Below are 18,394 nucleotides of genomic sequence, written 5' to 3'. Positions count from 1 at the left end.
TAGTTTTCCACTGATGGGCGACGGCCGCTCTGCGCGAGTCCACTCGAGCGCCGCGCAGGCCGTGTCGGCGGGCGCCGGTCCAGCGGGCGTTGCGTGGCGCCCGCTCACCCGCACGTAGGGGTCCGTGTGGTGCTTGGCAAAGTAGATCATGTTGTCCAGCGCCAGCATGCCCGGCGGGGTCTGCATGAAGTCCAGCGCCGGGTTCACGTGGTTCTGGGGCACAGGGCAACGCAGAGACACAAACGCACGGACATGCGCAAAGCCGGGGATCTCCTGCGTAGCCTCTAACGGACTGTGGGGCAATTGCTGTTAGCGAGTATCATCACCTACGGGGGCCGGCGCGGCATACAAGGGAGTGGGTGGTCAGCACCACGCCCGGCCGCCTTTATCTCCCCAGTGCTTATATTTAAACACTGCACCAGGAACTCGTTTTAGGTCGAGTCGAACTAGAAGAGGCCCACCACGACCGATTCACAAGTGGGAATCGAACTTAGGTCGCCAAGTTCGTAGTTCAGCACGCTCACCACTGTGCCATCGCTCCGCCCACACGCACGCACACAGGCATACGCACGCACGCTGGCTCACGCACGCACACAGGCACACGCACGCTGGCTTACACACGCACGAACACAGGCACACACACGCACGCTGGCTTACACACGCACGCACACGGGCACACGCACGTACATCCCGTCGGTCCCCCGCGCTCGGGATGCTGCTGCCCCCCGCCCCTCGGTGCAGCGCTCCAGGCAATCCAAGTCACAAGCGCGTGGGCTCCCCCTGCCGGCCCGGCTCCACGCAGCGAGTAGCGCGGTGGCGCTGTGCACTCACCGTGAAGCCCAGCTTCTTGTAGTCCTTGGAGTAAACTCCCTTGCGCCGGTCGAGCGTTCCCCCGGGGGCGCTCGCGGCCTCTGCCTCCGCGTCGAACGCGATGCGGCACAACTCGAACAGTGTGTCCCTCTGGGCCTGCTCACCCACCGCCGCCACCACCACCACCACGGAACTTCTCAACACCCAGCACCACGTTGTTCCCTGTGCTCTGGTGTCCCCGTGTCCCCGTGCACCCTATGCCCCCGTGCCCTCATATCTCCATATGGCTGTGCCCCCCGTGTCCCTGTGTCCCTGTGTACGTGCGTCTCCGTATACGCGCGTGTCCGTGTACCCATTCCCCGTATCTCTGTATCGCTGTGCCCCCCGTGCCCCGTGTCTCCGTGCCCCCGTGTCGCCGTGCCCTCGTGTCCCCATGTGACCCCCCCGTGCCTCGCCTGGTCCTGTGGGTCCATCTTGGTCATCATCCGCTCCTCCAGGAGATTGAGCGACAGCACCTGCAGCACGTAGAGCTGGTGCGCCATCTCCGTGCCCACAATCTGCTGGCCTCGGATCACCGACTGAGGGCAAACATCACCAACATCATCACCCAAAAACCTTCATTATGAATCATCACCACCAAGGTCAGAACATCAAAGAGATTTCTTGCCATAACGAGCATTGAGGTGGTACTCATCTCCAGTTTACAACCCTAAGCCAGTGCTAGAAGTTTCATATTTCTATGGCAGGGGCGAGTCTAAGAACAGGATAACCACTATATTCTTAGCTCTTTCGGTAAAGTCACATTGAAGGGAAACAATAAAATAATAAAATATATAAACAACGTGACTTTACCGAAAGAGCTAAGAATATGAATTACTGCAGTCACGAAAGCTTTAAATCAAAAGGATAACCACTGTTTACTTTCTCACAAAGTGGAACTTATTTGATCAATCCTGGAGCGATGATGGGCAGAATCAACCCCCCAAACCAGGATTTAAATTCTCAACCTACTGATTGTGAGCCACTCTACCAAATGGCCAACCATCACCACCAACATCAGTTATCTCTATCAGTACCAACATCATCATCACCATCATCGTCGTCGTCGTCATCACGATCATCATCGTCGTCATCACCATCATCATCGTCGTCATCACCATCATCATCGTCGTCATCACCATCATCATCGTCGTCATCACCATCATCATCGTCGTCATCACCATCATCATCACCACCACCACCATCATCATCGTCGTCGTCATCATCATCACCACCACCACTACCATCATCGTCGTCATCGTTGTCAGCATCATCACCGCTGCCACTTCCTTCGTGGCCACGCACGCGCACACCTACGTTGAGGATGACCGTGCGAAGTTGCTTCTGGCAGGGGCTGTTGGCCAGCTCCTGTATGGGAGAGACAAAGGTGGCTCAGTGTCCGTTCTGTCTGCACCATTCCTCGCGGACACACACAAAACCCGACGGTGTTCACACAATCACACACACACTCGCAGGCGTTCACGTAGAAACTCGCACTCATGCACTTGCACCTCTTCACACTCACAAATGTGCACACTTACGCATACACACTTGTGCATATACACTCATGCACACACTCACAACCGCACTCATGCACCAAGGCCGTAATTATGATATATATTGGGGGGGGGGGGGACATCCCCAATATTTAAATATGCTCAAAATGTCCCCCCCAATATATTGCTATAAAAAATTGCTATGCTATGGAAATAAAAACAGCAATTTGCTGAACCTTGGCCACAATATCTGGACTTGTCTTCATATAAATCAATGCATAGATTTCTGTTTATATGATTGTGGTTATAGTTGTACTTAATTAATCCCTAATTTCTGCCATTACATACAAAAAAAGTAAAAACAGCAATGTAATACAAAACACTATTCGACATTATTGTAAAAAATAAATAACAAATCCATCCCATGTGTTAGTGAATTTTTAAATATTTTAGGCAGGAAATGAGTGTTAAAATTTAGATCTTTTTCTGGGTTGGGACCCCTAGACACCCTGGAAGATTTGGTCCCCCCCAATGTTGACTCCATGGCTACGGCCTTGGCATGCACACTGAAAAACACGTACACACACATGCACACAGGGCTTAATTTGAGCCGGGTTTGTCTGGGTCGGTGACCCCAAAAATACTGTCAGGCCTTGATACACCACATCAAGAATGCCTCTCGCTATGGCTGTGGGTACGACGAGTCACGAGACACCTACACTCTAGTCTTACGATCGAAAAAATATTCAGTGATAAATTAAGCCCTGCTGTAAATAATAGCGCACACACGCACGCACGTGCGTGGCGCTGGCTGGCGCTGGCCGGCGGTGGCCGGCGTTGGCCGTACTCACGGTCAAGGGGGCGGTGAGAACCCTACCGGGGTCCTCCTCACTCATCTCTAGCATCCAGTCCAGCTGCGGGGCGCGTGATTAAAGCGGGGCGGCACAGCGGGCGGTGTGGTTAACGGGGAGCGTTGCGAGTGAATCGAGCGAGCAGGGAGACGAACGCGGATGCACGCAAACAGATACGCACAATGCACGCACACAGATACACACAATGCACGCACTCAGACACGCCGACACGGCTACACGCACAATGCACGATCAGACACGCCGACACGGTTACACACGCGTTCAGACACGACAATATGGCTACACGCACACACACAAAACAAATACCCCCATGTAGCCTTCTATGTATGCATATTGAGCTTCTTTCGGACGGTACAAAGCCAACCATGCTAATTGGAGGTGCGAGAGCCTGACCAGGCTGTTAAGGCAAGTGCCGTTAGGGAGGACCTATTAAGGTCGGGACGGTACACGAAGGTGGTGGGTGGCCAGCGTCATGCTCGGCCACCTTAGTCTCACCAGTGGCGATGTTCACACACCGCACCGGGTACGCATTTGAGACTGATCCGTAATAGGGGAGGCCCAGGACCGGTTCAAATATTCATCACTGGTGTTGGTTCGAAGCCAACGCGTTAACCATTGCACTAGTGCTTCCCACACTGGTCGACACTGTCGAACACACACAGGGACACCCTGGCGGGGGAGGCCAGGCTTGCACGGCCCCACAGGTGACACCAACCGCAAACTCACAAGGAATCCGGGCGGCATGGTCACGACCCCAGTCACAGAACCACCACCAAACACCGCAGTCCTACGGTCTCAGTCTCAACTCCACGGTCTCAGGACCAGTTGCCGCGCCACCGTCACGGTACCAGGGTCACTGTACCATCGTCAGAGCACCACGGCGATGGTACCGTGGCGACCGCGTCGCGATTGCTATACCACGGGTGGCAGCACCTGCTTGGTCTCCTCGGGAGCCTTGAGCAGCAGCGCGTTGAGCAGCGCCACCGCGTTCGTCTGGATCTCTTGGTTGGACCTGCGGTGAGACCGAGAACCACGCGGGTTTCCATCTCCCAGCCTGGCAGAAACATCGTGCCATGGCCGCCGAGGTTGATGCCGGTCTAGCCAGATGGTGATTTTATAGATCGTCGAGTCTCAAGGGCTCTATTTCAGGTGGGTTCTGCAGTCAGGGGGGCGACGTTTTGCGAAGCGTTTCCAAATTTAGTAATTTGCGGTGTAAGTTTTCCTATTCGGCAAATGTGGACCATGGCGCCAGCCGACTCTTCTCCGAACGACGTCATGGGAACTTTAACGTCCTCTGCGCTCGCGGTATTAACCAGGGCGGCAAGCCGGATATGAACCGTAAACATCTGCAACAAGTGGTGAAAGCTCTCTCGCTGGGAAACGTTTTCGCCTTAGAGTTCCATTGCCCGAGGTCGACTCCGCATCAAATGAGTGCCGAGAGTGGTGCGTTAACGTCAGCACTGGAGAGACAAAGACGGCCGGGTGCGGTGCCGGTCGCCCACCCCCTCATGCACCTCGCTAACGGCACTCTCCCCGACAGTCAGCCGAGGCTACGGGGGGACCGTGGAGCGTGTGTGTAGGCGCACGTGTGTGCATACGTGTATTCGTGTGTGTGCATGCGTGTATTCGTGCATGTGTGTGTGTGCGTGCGTGTGGGCCCGTACACTTGCAGGTGGTTGATGAGCTGCCCGACGGTGATCTCCTGCGACACCACGGAGTAGAGGTTGAGGCTGTTGAGCACCATGCACTCGAGGATCGCGAGAGAGCGCTGCAGCAGCGTCGCGTCCAGGTTGGGGGCACGCACGTAGCTCGCGATCTGCCGCACGCCACACACGCGACACATGTGACACATGTGGCCAGGATGGCAGGGCACATGGCACGCAGGACACGTAGGGCAAAGGGCACGCACGGCACGCGGCAGAGACCACGGCAAGGAGAATGGCCGCCGGCTGCATCACAGAGGTAACAGGTCAAGGCGCAGCCCTGCAATGTCTTGCTCACTCTACTGCTGGTGGAACCTGGGCCGGGCCTCCATAGCAGGGGACTCTAGCGTGTTCTCGGCCTCCACTTCCACGTCAACCAGACTGCCTATCAAGTGGTGGGCGTACCCCCACGTGTTACTCCACTGCTCTCAGTCTCCCGCCAATCGACGGGTTCAGAAACTTCGCTGCCATGCCGGGAGATGGAACTGAACTGGCGTCAGGGAGGAGGGCTGCTTACCGCTGTGGGAATCTTCTGGAGGATTCCTGCTGTAAAGGTGGACAGTGGGAGTAATCACGGATCCCAGGGAGGCGCCGGTTCTGAAACATCTGCACTCAGATCCTCTGCCCAACGGCGGCCTTGCCGACGGGACGCTAGCCCAACCAATGGCGTGGGTGTCGTGAACGCGCGTCAACAACCGCAACAACACAAACAAAGCAAGTGCCAAGACACACGGCACAAACCTTTTTGACGAAGCTGACTGTCAGGTTATCCCATGAGATGATTCCGTGGTCCATAAGCTCCAGGAAGGCAGTTAGCGTGAAGGCCAGGAGTTCCCCGAGACTGGCGGTCATCCCGGCGTAACGGCATAGTGACGACACGGTGACGACACGGTGACAACATGGCACAGGCAGAGCTAGAGCAATGAGAGCCCGCGCTGGCCGAAGCGTGAGCGGTCGTGCGTTCGGTTAAAGGACAGGGTGCGCTCACGGTCAGAACCGAGTGAGGTCGATGCGGGGTGACAAGATCACGACAGCGTCCGGAGCGGAGTTGCGTGTGAAGCAGTTTCAATGGTGAGGTGGAGGGTCCGGGAGATCAGTGAACAGAGGTCGTGATAGGGGTCAGGGGCCTGAGTACAGAATGGCTGCGCAACTAGAGAAGTGTCACGAGTACAGGGGTGGTCAGGACCACGGAGTCACAAGTGTATTTTCAAAATGGGACGCAAGTCAACCTCGCCCCACATAACTGATAATAAATCTCTGCCACATGCCTTCTGGGAGTGCATCATTTCAGTGGCATTGATTATACGCGAGAAAAACTCTAGACTGGTTATGACTTTGAGTGTCACGTCAGGCTTGCTCGAACCGATGCTGGTGATCTGCCATATGTTACGGACAAGGACCCCCTCCGTTATACATGGGTTTTACATACACATACGTGCGTCTAAAGTTCACAGAGCTATGGTGGCCATGTTGCATGTGGTTGTTTTCCTGGCAGCTGATTAGCTAGTGGAGTGGGAGTGATGACATCATCCCAAGCAACCACTGCCATGCCTACTACGTTGCCATCTCACCAGGGCATCCGCTTCCCATATGGATTTGCGTGCGATTTTTTCTCTCATGGCATTTCAGATCCCGCTTCAACCACCAGCCATTGACCCAGCGGGACATCTCACGAGCATTTTCTGTACTTGGGCCCCGGTGTCAGCAGGGCCGTGTTAAGGGTCGGGTCGGCGAGCAGAGTTCGTGTTATGGGTTAGGTCGTAGGCCAAGTCGGGGTCGTCGACGCGACGCACGAGCCCGACTGACAGAGGTCGCGCGTTCAGCAGGCACGGTGGCGAAGTGGCCAGGCGTGGAGACTGCAGAAGAGGAGGAGGAGTTAGAGCGAGACGCGTGGAGAGTTAGTCTCGAGACGAGGTGGGGGGGGCGGGGGGGTGGGCAGTCCCTTACCACGCCTTCATCATCTTCTGCAGTTTCACATAGCGTCTGCAAAACGTCAACACTGCGCATGTCAGAGCATCCCGCACGCCGCTCCACAACAAACGCACTCGCAGATCGTGCCAAGTGCGTATTTTTGTGTGTAGCTGTGAATGGTGTGTGTGCACTCATTTACCTACTCACTCACTCTAACATCACACACGAACAAAAACAAAGATCCCCGTATAGTCTTAAAAGACTGTCGGGGCAAGTGTTGTCAGCGAGCGCCTATGAAGGCCGGCACGGCACACGAGGGGGTGAGTGGCCAGCGCCATGAGCGGCGCTGGCCACTCACCAGGTCCTCATTTGAGGCCGAGCCGACCTTGGGGAGACCCGGGACCAGTTCAGATAACCGTTATCGGCGTTGGCCACGAGTAGGAATCGAACTCGGGTCGCCGGGTTTGTAGAGCGGCACGCTAACTGCTGCACCGCCGCTCCCCCGGCCTCACGCGCACCGACCCAGGCGAGCGCTCACTCACTCGACGTCCACCATCTGCGTGAGAGCGGCGATGCCGTCGCGGGCGATGAACTCGTGGGCGAAGGAGGGGTCGGCGGCCAGCTTGGCGAGGCTCTTCACGGCCTCCAGCTTCGCCTCCATGCTGGTGGAGAGCAGCTTCTCGTGCAGCTCCCGCGCCATGCGCTCCTAGGCAAGGCCACGCAGATTAAGGTCCCCGACGTGGCCTGCGCAGGCCGTCGGGGCGAGTGACGTGTGCAGGCACTTGCGAAGGCCGGTACGGCGCATGAGGTGGTGGCGTGCGGCTAGTGCCGCGCCCGGCTGCTTTTGTTTCCCCGATGCTAATGTTTACACGCAACACTAGGTATTCATCTCAGGCAAAGACAAGCTACGGGAGAGGCCTACGACCGGTTATTGGAGCTGTAATTGAATTTGAGTTGCTGGGTTCATAGTGTAGTGCAGTGTGCCAACCACAACACTTGTTACAGCAGGCACACACACACTCGCCCACACCACACAGCGCACCGCTGCACACACAGTGCACCGCCGCACGACCGCACAGACAGCGCACCACCGCACACACAGCGCACCACCGTACACACAGCGCGCCGCCGGGCATCCAGCGCACCACCACGCATGCGGGAGCGCACCTGTGACACGGCGAGCTTGAGAATCGCTCCATTCTTGACGTCGTTGCGATTCTGGGAGGTGAGACACGATGGCGCACGGTAACGGAGGAAATTAAGCCGCCACGCTCTGCAGGGTTCACGACTCACGGAGATGAGAGCCTGCTATGGGAATGTGCCATTTCCACCAGGCGGGCCCAGCCTGCTCCGGTCCCTCCATAAGACTACGGGGCTGTGGGCCGGAGGGAGATTTCATCATCAACTGGCCTCAGGGCAGGGGACCAATGATTCTGGAGCCACAGGAGTCTGAACCACCACAGCCACGCCGCCCCTTCCTCCCCCCGAGCCCCCCAGGTCCCGTGACCCATGCCACTAAACGCCCTTCACGTGTGCATCTGCTGGCCACATGTGCGGCTCCCGCACAGAGGGTGGTGGGAGAGCTGGAGGAGAGAGCTAAGGGAGGAGGAGCTGGGAGAGCTGGGGTGAGTTGCAGCACTTGGGAGAGGAAACGGGTCACACGTGCATGCAGGGGAACGGTCCAACCCACGATCATGACGATTACGATTATGATGGTGATGGCAATGATGAAGGTGGTGGTAATGAGGGCCCTTTGCAGAGTGTCCGCACCGCGTCACACCTCGCTCACGCTTGCTCAGCTGCGTTGTTTCCCTGTGACCTAGTGAGCAAAAACATGGACCCTGTGGAAGAAGGAACATCTGTGCCAGCTATAAACATTCTGAGTTGGCTGGGGCATGTAGCCCGCATCCCCAGCCACTGCATGCCCAAGCTGCTTCTGTTTGGCCGAAGAGTGGAGGCTAAATGGGCATGGTACACACTAGAGAAGAGATTAACTGATGTGGTTTAGAATGATGTGGAGCTGATTGGACTTGCAGAGAAACGACGCACCTGAGTCTGTGACCCACTGCCAGCGAGTCTTTGACAACTCACGTGGTCTCAAAGTGCACCTAGCCTGGCACAAGCACTGTGGTGACATAACTGCTGCTTCGTGGCGAACGGAAGCCATTCTTGTTGTTGTTGGGGAGCTGCGGGGAGCTGGAGGCGATGTCACAAACAGCTGCGACAGTGGGCACAGAAGAGAATGAACCTCACGGTGCCATCACGACCACCCGGGACCGTGGACAGCCCTACATAGTCATGCTGGTCATTGGGTCGGGGTTAGACTCGGGGTCATTGGGTCGGGGTTAGACTCGGGGTCATTAGGTCGGGGTTAGACTCGGGGTCATTGGGTCGGGGTTATACTGGGGGTCATTGGGTCGGGGTTAGACTGGGGGTCATTGGGTCGGGGTTAGACTCGGGGTCATTGGGTCGGGGTTAGACTCGGGGTCATTGGGTCGGGGTTAGACTCGGGGTCATTGGGTCGGGGTGACGGTCAGCACCTTCTCTGTTATGTAGAACTCCGTGCCGTCTCCGTACTGCAGCGTGAACTGCGCCGGGTCTGGCAGCTTCCATCTGCAAGGCCGGTGGAAGGGGAGGGGGGGGAGAGTGACCTCTTGGCGCCCGGCACACCGCGTCCGGTATCCTCTCTCGCTACGGCGGTAGCTACAAGTCGCACGCCCGCTCCGGTCTCCGAGAACAGCCGGGAAATATCCGGCGAGAAAACGGCGGTGCGTTTGGAGGGGGGAGGGGGGGCGTGAGCCTCTCCCGTCACCGGCGGCCCAGCGGCGGCGACGGAGCGCAGCGCCCGCCACCGCTGGCACGCGCTCGCCCCGCGGGCCCGCAAACAAGCACGCCATTATTCACTGTGCCTGGCACGGCCCCACCCACTCACCCCCCCGGGGGGCCCCTACCGCACCAAGGGAAACAAATGCCATGGGATGTGAAAAGAGCGCGAATTAAAATGTCCGCACATTGACGGGATGCAGCCAGAGCGGCACAGTGAGAGGTGTGTGTGTCTGTGTGTGGAGTGTGTGTGTGTGGCGTGTGTGTGTGTGTAGTGTGTATGGTGAGTATGTGATGTGTATGTGTGTGGGGAGTGTCTGGTGTATGAGCGGTGGGATGGAGTGAGGGGATGAGGGGGGATAGTGGGAGGAACAAGAGCACTGCCTTCAGTGCCAGAATCACGGGGAGCAGCGGCCGTGTCACCCTCCTGTCTCCGTGTCACCCACGTGTCCCCGTCTAAAAAACGTCTCCCCGTGTAACCCGCGTCTCCCCGTGTAACCCGCGTCTCCCCGTGTAACCCGCGTCTCTCCGTGTCACCCGCGTCTCTCCGTGTAACTCGCGTCTCCCCGTGTAACCCGCGTTTCTCCGTGTCACCCGCGTCTCTCCGTGTCACCCGCGTCTCCCCGTGTCACCCGCGTCTCCCCGTGTCACCCGCGTCTCTCCGTGTCACCCGCGTCTCCCCGTGTCACCCGCGTCTCTCCGTCACCCGCGTCTCTCTGTCACCCACGTCTCTCCGTGTCACCCACGTCTCTCTGTGTCACCCACGTCTCTCCGTGTCACCCACGTGTCCCCGTGCCACTTACGTTTCGCACACCTCCTGCACGATGGCGCTCAGCGGCTTCTTCTGTAACAGAGAAGCGCGCATCAGTGTCCCGCACAACCTGGCTCACACACCTCATCATCGTCGTCGTCATCATCCCCACTGCTGGTTGAGGATCTCCCCAAGCCACCATCTCTCACGACGGTCTTGCGACGTAACGCCCTCCCCGCTCCATCCACGTCAGCGGACATAATCATCTCCCGCCTTGGGCTGCTATTCCGTCACTAACCCCGACCGCCGGCCGGCACCCGTCATCGTCGTCGTTATTGTTGTTGTTGTCGCCGAGTGACTAAACCGTGGCGTCTCCAAGCCGGCATCAAGGCCACTGACCTCGTGGTCTCCGGCGCGGCATGCTGCTTGCGTTCGCCGCCGAAGGCCTCACCGTCCCGACACGATGAGCTTCACTCCTGCGCCGTGGAGCCGCTCACTGCGGTCGCCACCAAATTGCGTTCCGCGGCACGCTCTGACGACGCAACTCTCCTGGGCGCCGGCGGTAGTCGCGAGTTTGGCTTCCCGTTGCGCGGGAGTTGAGCGTTGTCATGTTTTACGCTCCGCTAGCGTCCCGGTAAGAGCCGAGGTCACTTCGATTCATCACCAACAGCTCATTCGACGCAAACTGCCAAGCGGCCTTCCAACCGTTGCGACGTTACATTCCCGTGACGCTTGTAACGCGCACGCTCTCAGTTGCACGACGAACCGGCAGACTGAATGCTATCGTTGCGTGGGGTTACGTTGAGTTGGCGCAGGAATACGAGCGTGTTTAATATGAGTGGCTAAGCCATTCATTTTAAACTGAAACCACTTAATTTTCAATGTCACATCACAACTATGTTGTCAGGAAATAATGTTTTAAAAACAGGAAACCGATGCATTTCCGAACGGACGTCACGACCATTGCGCATCTCATCCCGTTCGATGCACCGCGCCACGCCGTGCCGTGCGGGCGCGTCACCTGGTCGATCTCGATGAAGAGCGGGAACTGGTCGAGGTACTGGATGGCGACCTTCACCACGTCCTGCGGGGGAGGCATCGCCACGGCGACGCAGCCGGGCCGGCGGGCAGAAAGATGGACAGAGGGCGACAGAGAGACAGAACTACAGAGACAGAGAGGGAGCGAGACGAAAATTGAGGGGTGGCGGGAAACAGATCGAGAGAGAGAGAGCCGAAGAGGCAGAGAGAACGAGACAATGACAGAGAGACAAAGAGTGAAACGGAAAAAGAGGGAGTCACAGTGAAACGGACAGAGAGAGAGAGAGGAGCCGGGGGGGGCCGGGAGGCGGGGACACGGAGTGGGGGTGGCGCTGGAGTGAGGAGAGCGACGAGGGGGCGGCGAAGTCACGCGGAGGACCTTGATGCCTTGGCCCCTGCCGAGGAGGAGGGGAAGGATGATATATTTTAACCGCAACGCTTATCGCACCGCACATCACTCCGCGGCGCGTCCTCCATCCCCGCCCAACGTCTCCAACTCTCACACCTGGAATTCTTTAAGTGTGACTGAGATGCAGCAGCAACAGCAGCAGCCGCGCATAAACTTTCACAAATGCGTGGAATTGGCGACGGCAAAAACGGTTCGCCTACAATCATAGAGATGAGGACACGGGGACACGGGGACACGGGGACAGGGAGTGGCTCATTCACGCACGTGCTGCGTCTTCAGGGTTCTGCGTCCCGGGGTGGCATGCGCTGCGACAGGGCCGGTGGTGGCGGAGGTTCAGTTTTGTAACGAGCTTCAAAGGACGCGAGGCCCAGACAGTGCGGGCCGCACTTCCGCATGCTGACGAGGCCACGGCGGCCCAACGACACGCACGGCGTCCGGCTGCGTGGACACACACGTGCACACACGCGGCTGCAGCCACACCATGGCAACAGCAACACACACACGGCTACAGCCACACCGTCTCAACAACACATACACACGCGGCTACACAGGCAGGCTACAGCTGCACATGCAGCCACGTGCACATACCCACACACGCACACACGCGCACAACCGTGCAAACACGCAGCACATGTATACACACAAAAACAGATGCCGCACCACACCCACACGCGCATGAGCATTGAGGGCAGTGCGGACAAAAGCGGCAGAGACGCAGGCGGCACGGTCAAACGGCACCCAGCGAGCGACACAGCGAGATTGCTGCTACAGGCATTGCGCTCCGCACGCACGCGGGTGGCGGTAGTGGTCGCGATGGTGGCGATGATGATGAAGGTGCCGCCGATGATTGTGAACATTACGGTGATGTCGATACCGACGACGGTAATCGTGACCACATCCATATCGATGATCGAGGTGACAATGTGATGATCGTGATGATGAGGACGATGTTGGCGATGCCGGCCTCACAGGCGGCGGGCCACGTCGTTGCCGGAGCGACCGTGCGGAGGCCACAGCGGCCGCCGCTTCTCGCCGTCTCCGCGTTTCCACGCGAACCCTCCCACTGGTGCAGCAGCAGCAGTAGCAGCAGCTCGTTACCAAGGCAACAGCAAGCCGCCTAATCACCGAGCGGCACGCGGCGCCTGCACCGGGGAGCCGCTTGCCGCTACTACGGCAAACTACGATCGCTACCACCTACACCGCAACTACCACCGCTACCACCTGCACCGCCACTACCACCACAATACCACCAGCACTGCCACTACCACCAGCACCGCAACTACCACCGCTACCGTGGGCACCGCCGCTACCACCTACACCGCAACTACCACCGCTACCATGGGCACCACCGCTACCACCAGCACCGCCACTACCACCTCCACCACCACCATAATAATGAACTGCCACCACCAGCACCGCCTTTACCATCACTACTGCATTCACCAACACCACCGCTGTGATGAACAGCCATTAATTACTGCCACCAGCAGTGCCACCACCACTACCACAGGGTGGGTGGTTATGTGTGTGGTTGAGTGGGTGGGTGGTTGAGAGAGTGAATGAGTGGGTGGGTGGTTATGTATGTGGTTCAGTGGTTGAGTGGGTGGGTGGTTGAGCGAGCGAATGAGTGGGTGGTTATGTGTGTGGTTGTGTGAGTCGGTTCTTTTGTATGTGGTTGAGTGGATGGGTGGTTGATTTGTTGGTTGGCAAGGTGGGGGCAACTGCTGGACACTGACGACATTGGTTGTAGCTCGCACCCAGCAGCGGTGGGCACCGGGAGAGGACTCGGCCACCACTGGGCAATGGTGCCCTGAGGTGCCCAGCGATCTCCTCCTAAATTGCGGCCATCGCACGTTCGGCCCAATCTTGGCTCCGCACCGAAAACCAATTCAGGTGTATTGCGTGGCCGCCCAACTACAGGACCAGCTCAACTGCCCGGTGGTCACTCAAAGGGCTAACAGCGAATCGAAAGGGCCCAAGGGCCAGGACGGCAAGGCCTGCATCGCCCGTGCGGAGACGCTCATCCTGGCACGGGCGGAGTCATGGCGGGGACCGGACAGGCCCGAGAGGGGCCATGGGACGGGCCGGGCGAGCGGGAAACTCCTCGAGGCGCCCGGAGGCTTTCAGATGCAAACGAGGAGCGCCGGAGGTGACGGCTCAAGGCGCGGGTCCCACGGCCGCCCCCCATTCATCTCCGTGCCCCCACTTTTGGGGCACGGGGAGAGAGAGCGAGAGAGTGATCGTCTTTCCGCTCACACACACACAGCCACATAAAACCACTTACGCAATCACACGGGCACGCATACTAAATTACTTACAGCCACCTACACAGTCGCACATACACAAGACTACCCATACACAGAGGCACAAAGATCCCCCCGTATAGCTTTTACGGACTGTTGCTGCAAGTGCTGTTAGCGAGCACCTATGAAGGACGGGTGTGGGTGGCCAGCACCATGCCCGGCCTTTGTCTCCTCACTGTTCATGTTTACACACCTCACCAGAGACACTGCCACTCATTCACATGAGCGGGTATATTTGTTTTGTAGAGACATGCTGTAAGTCAATCATGGACTGGGTCTCTTTGCGGGTGTATGGGTTCCCTTTGTGAGTCTGTGGATCTCTATGTAAGTCTATGGGTCTCAGTGGTGTAGCATGGTTGGCACGGGCCCTGGTTCCAGAAATGAAATAGGGCCTCCAATGTACAATTTCTCCCCTCTTATCGTAGGCTGGCACCTGAGCACAGGGTTCTCTGTGCAGCTGCACTGCCTGTACACTCAACAACCACACCACTGCCTGTACACTCAACAACCACACCACTGCCTGTACACTCAACAACCACACCACTGCCTGTACACTCAACAACCACACCACTGCCTGCACACTCAACACCCTCGCCAGGGAGCGCAGGTAAACGGTGAACACCTCCACACGGTGTTTGGGCTGAGAGGTGTGTAGTGGGCCTCTTCAGACCCCGAGGAATGCAGTGCTCAGACTGTGGCACAGGGAGGGAGGGCACGAGGAGGGGACAGGGACCTCAAACGAGCAGCAGGGGTCAGGGTCCGTGCCGAGGCCCCGACATCAAAGGGAACGCCCTCTCCTTCACGACCTCACGACCCTACGCCAAATCCCACTCAACCACGGGGAGTGAAGCATGCGATTCCCTCTCTCCCCGCTCTCTCTCCTCATCTTGGAGAGTGAATCACTCCCGCCCAAGAGGAAGCGAGACGCGCAAGCGCCCTTGGCAGGAAGTCACGAGGCCCCGGACGAGAAACCGAGGAAGCAGCGGCTGCACGAGATAAGGACGTGCGCGGGGGGTAGGAGAGCAGTACGGATCACACCACCACGCCCCACCGGTGACTCAGAGCACGCACCACACCACCACGCCCCACTGGTGGCCCAGAGCACGCACCACACCACCACGCCCCACTGGTGGCCCAGAGCACGCACCACACCACCACGCCCCACCGGTGGCCCAGAGCACGCACCACACCACCAGGTCCCACCGGTGGCCCAGAGCACGCACCACCCCACCACGCCCCACCGGTGACTCAGAGCACGTACCACACCACCAGGTCCCACCGGTGGCCCAGAGCACGCACCACACCACCAGGTCCCACCGGTGGCCCAGAGCACGCACCACACCACCACACCCCACCGGTGGCCCAGAGCACGCACCACACCATAACCCACCAGCAGTGCCTCAGAGCACGCACCACACCACCACACCCCACCAGTGACTCAGAGCACGCACCACACCACCACGCCCCACCAGTGACTCAGAGCATGCACCACACCATAACCCACCAGCAGTGACTCAGAGGACACACCACACCACCACGCCCAACCAGTGACTCCACCAGCAGTGGCTTCTAGACCACCCCACGACTCCTCACACCCAGCACGCGCCACACCTCACTGGGAACTCAGAGCTCACAGCACAACCACCCTCACTCAACCACAACCACCCTCACTCAACCACAACCACCCTCACTCAACCACAACCACCCTCACTCAACCACCCTCACTCAACCACAACCACCCTCACTCAACCACAACCACCCTCACTCAACCACAACCACCCTCACTCAACCACAACCACCCTCAACCACAACCACCCTCACTCAACCACCCTCACTCAACCACCCTCACTCAACCACCCTCACTCAACCACCCTCACTCAACCACAACCACCCTCACTCAACCACAACCACCCTCACTCAACCATCCTCACTCAACCACCCTCACTCAACCACCCTCACTGAACCGCAACCACTCTCATTCAACCACAACCACCATCACTCAACCACAACCACCCTCATTCAACCACAACCACCTTCACTCAACCACAACCACCCTCACTCAACCACCCTCACTCAACCACCCTCACTCAACCACAACCACCCTCACTCAACCACAACCACCCTCACTCAACCACAACCACCCTCACTCAACCACCCTCACTCCACCACAACCACCCTCACTCCACCACAACCACCCTCACTCCACCACAACCACCCTCACTCAACCACAACCACCCTCACTCAACCACCCTCACTCAACCACCCTCACTCAACCACCCTCACTGAACCGCAACCACTCTCATTCAACCACAACCACCATCACTCAACCACAACCACCCTCATTCAACCACAACCACCTTCACTCAACCGCAACCACCCTCACTCAACCACCTTCACTCAACCACAACCACCCTCACTCAACCACCCTCACTCAACCACCCTCACTCAACCACAACCACCCTCACTCAACCACAACCACCCTCACTCAACCACCCTCACTCCACCACAACCACCCTCACTCCACCACAACCACCCTCACTCCACCACAACCACCCTCACTCAACCGCAACCACCCTCACTCCACCGCAACCACCCTCACTCCACCACAACCACCCTCACTCAACCACAACCACCCTCACTCAACCACAACCACCCTCACTCAACCACCTTCACTCAACCGCAACCACCCTCACTTAACCACAACCACCATCACTCAACCACAACCACCCTCACTCAACCACAACCACCCTTACTCAACCACAACCACCCTTACTCAACCACCTTCACTCAACCACCCCACCCCACACCGCCCGGCAGCGTCTCGCCTGGCCCCCACCACACATGCCGCAGGAGCCCCCCAAATGTCATCATTCCCAGCGGCTGGGGATTCCAGGTGGCCAGGGCACAACAGTTCGGCTCGGATCCTGGAATACATCTTTGCACAAATTTGAGCGTCAAATATTCAAATGAGTGGTGGGCTTTCTCTGATTGTTTTCATTCTGCAGGAAGCCAAACTGTCATTAATTATAATGATTTTGCATTTTAACCAGGAAAGCCTCTCCGGACTCACTGAGTCTCAAGACTCGGTGGGTCCTGGCAAGTTCTCGCAGGAGTGGTGATTTTGCTGCTATGTGAAATCCCTATTGAGTAATTTGCAGATATTTCAGCATTAGGATGTTTGACCAATCGGGTTACACTGTGTGTGGCTTTAGCAATGGGAGGAGGAAATACAAACAGAATGGGGGGAGGACATACTAACTCCAACAACAACAGCTGCCATTCGCCACTACGTGGCAGTGACATCACCCCAACGCTTGTGCCAGTTTAGGTGTACTTTGAGACCACATGCAATGTCGAAGGCTAGCTGACAGGTGGTCAGGGGACAGACCCCTGTATTACGGGTTGGCTGAAATGACCGGCTGATGCACCACCTGTGCTCCCTACTGTGCCAACCTGCTGCATTTTATCCACCCGGCGCTCCCCTTATTGTTATGAGCGTCGCTCCTCTACCCTCCGTTGCTGTTGTTTGGTGACTGCCGCAAACTGCCCAGTAGCAGCGCGCTTCACGTGCCTCCTGCATAGAGGCCGATCTTGACACTGCTGGTAACGGTCTTCGGCAAGTCCATTCGGCTCCACATCTTCACGTACTACATCAGTCCACACCTACTCTAGCCCGTGCCGTGGCCGTTTAGCCCCCTATAGCCGGCCACATAGAAGCTGCTTGGGCATGCACTGGCTGGGCATGGTAGGCAACATGACCCAACCAATGAAACCTCACCTGCCGAAGGAGCTCACTGATACGACTGTGTTCAGAGCTTCCAAGGATCTGTGAGCTCCTCACACAATCGAGTCTCGTTAATCCCAGAATGGTTTGGAGACAGGTCAGCCTGAATGTGTCTAAACGGTGCAAATGTTCCTACAGCGGGATCCACGTTTTGCAGGTATAGAGAAGAGAGGGCGTTAACTGTGGCCGAAAAGATCAGAAGCTTCGTATGGAGCGACAGGCCAGGTCGGTTCAACACAGCATTGTGGAATGCAAGCTCCACACACTCACTCTCGCTCTTACTAGTTCACACTCTCGAGTTGATAGAACAGGGAGAGAACATACAAACTCCACACAGAACGCAATCCAAGTTGGGTATCGAACCCAGGAAGTTCGTGCTTCGTGGCACAAGTTTATCCGCCTGAGGCGCGCGCGCTCCCGGGGCGCTCCCGGGCCGCGCTCCCGGGCCGCGCTCC

General features: G+C 57.7%; 1 protein-coding gene across 8 annotated transcripts in view; it reads right to left on the bottom strand.

Annotated features, from left to right (window-relative positions):
- ELMO1 (engulfment and cell motility 1) overlaps positions 1 to 18,394 on the bottom strand; it is a 51,952-nt gene that overhangs the window by 29,812 nt on the left and 3,746 nt on the right. Inside the window, exons 2-16 of one of the 8 annotated variants that reach the window (XM_032957829.2) lie at positions 12,117 to 12,290; positions 11,427 to 11,838; positions 10,458 to 10,498; positions 9,372 to 9,444; positions 7,999 to 8,049; positions 7,374 to 7,537; positions 6,868 to 6,903; positions 5,662 to 5,761; positions 4,882 to 5,033; positions 4,151 to 4,229; positions 3,197 to 3,259; positions 2,167 to 2,217; positions 1,266 to 1,388; positions 832 to 966; positions 109 to 213 (exon numbers count right to left, since the gene is read on the bottom strand). In XM_032957829.2, the coding sequence (XP_032813720.1) occupies positions 109 to 213; positions 832 to 966; positions 1,266 to 1,388; positions 2,167 to 2,217; positions 3,197 to 3,259; positions 4,151 to 4,229; positions 4,882 to 5,033; positions 5,662 to 5,761; positions 6,868 to 6,903; positions 7,374 to 7,537; positions 7,999 to 8,049; positions 9,372 to 9,444; positions 10,458 to 10,498; positions 11,427 to 11,504 (1,251 nt within the window). In that variant the 5' untranslated portion in view covers positions 11,505 to 11,838; positions 12,117 to 12,290. The other 7 variants (XM_032957830.2, XM_032957828.2, XM_032957831.2 and 4 more) reach the window with 7 other exon arrangements.

This window comes from Petromyzon marinus, chromosome 20 (assembly GCF_048934315.1).
Source record: "Petromyzon marinus isolate PM22_M1 ecotype Great Lakes invasive population chromosome 20, UKy_Petmar_22M1.pri1.0, whole genome shotgun sequence".
NCBI classification, from domain to species: domain Eukaryota; kingdom Metazoa; phylum Chordata; class Hyperoartia; order Petromyzontiformes; family Petromyzontidae; genus Petromyzon; species Petromyzon marinus.
The sequence above is the reverse complement of the archived record's forward strand: the minus strand, read 5'-3'. Positions and strand labels throughout refer to the sequence as shown.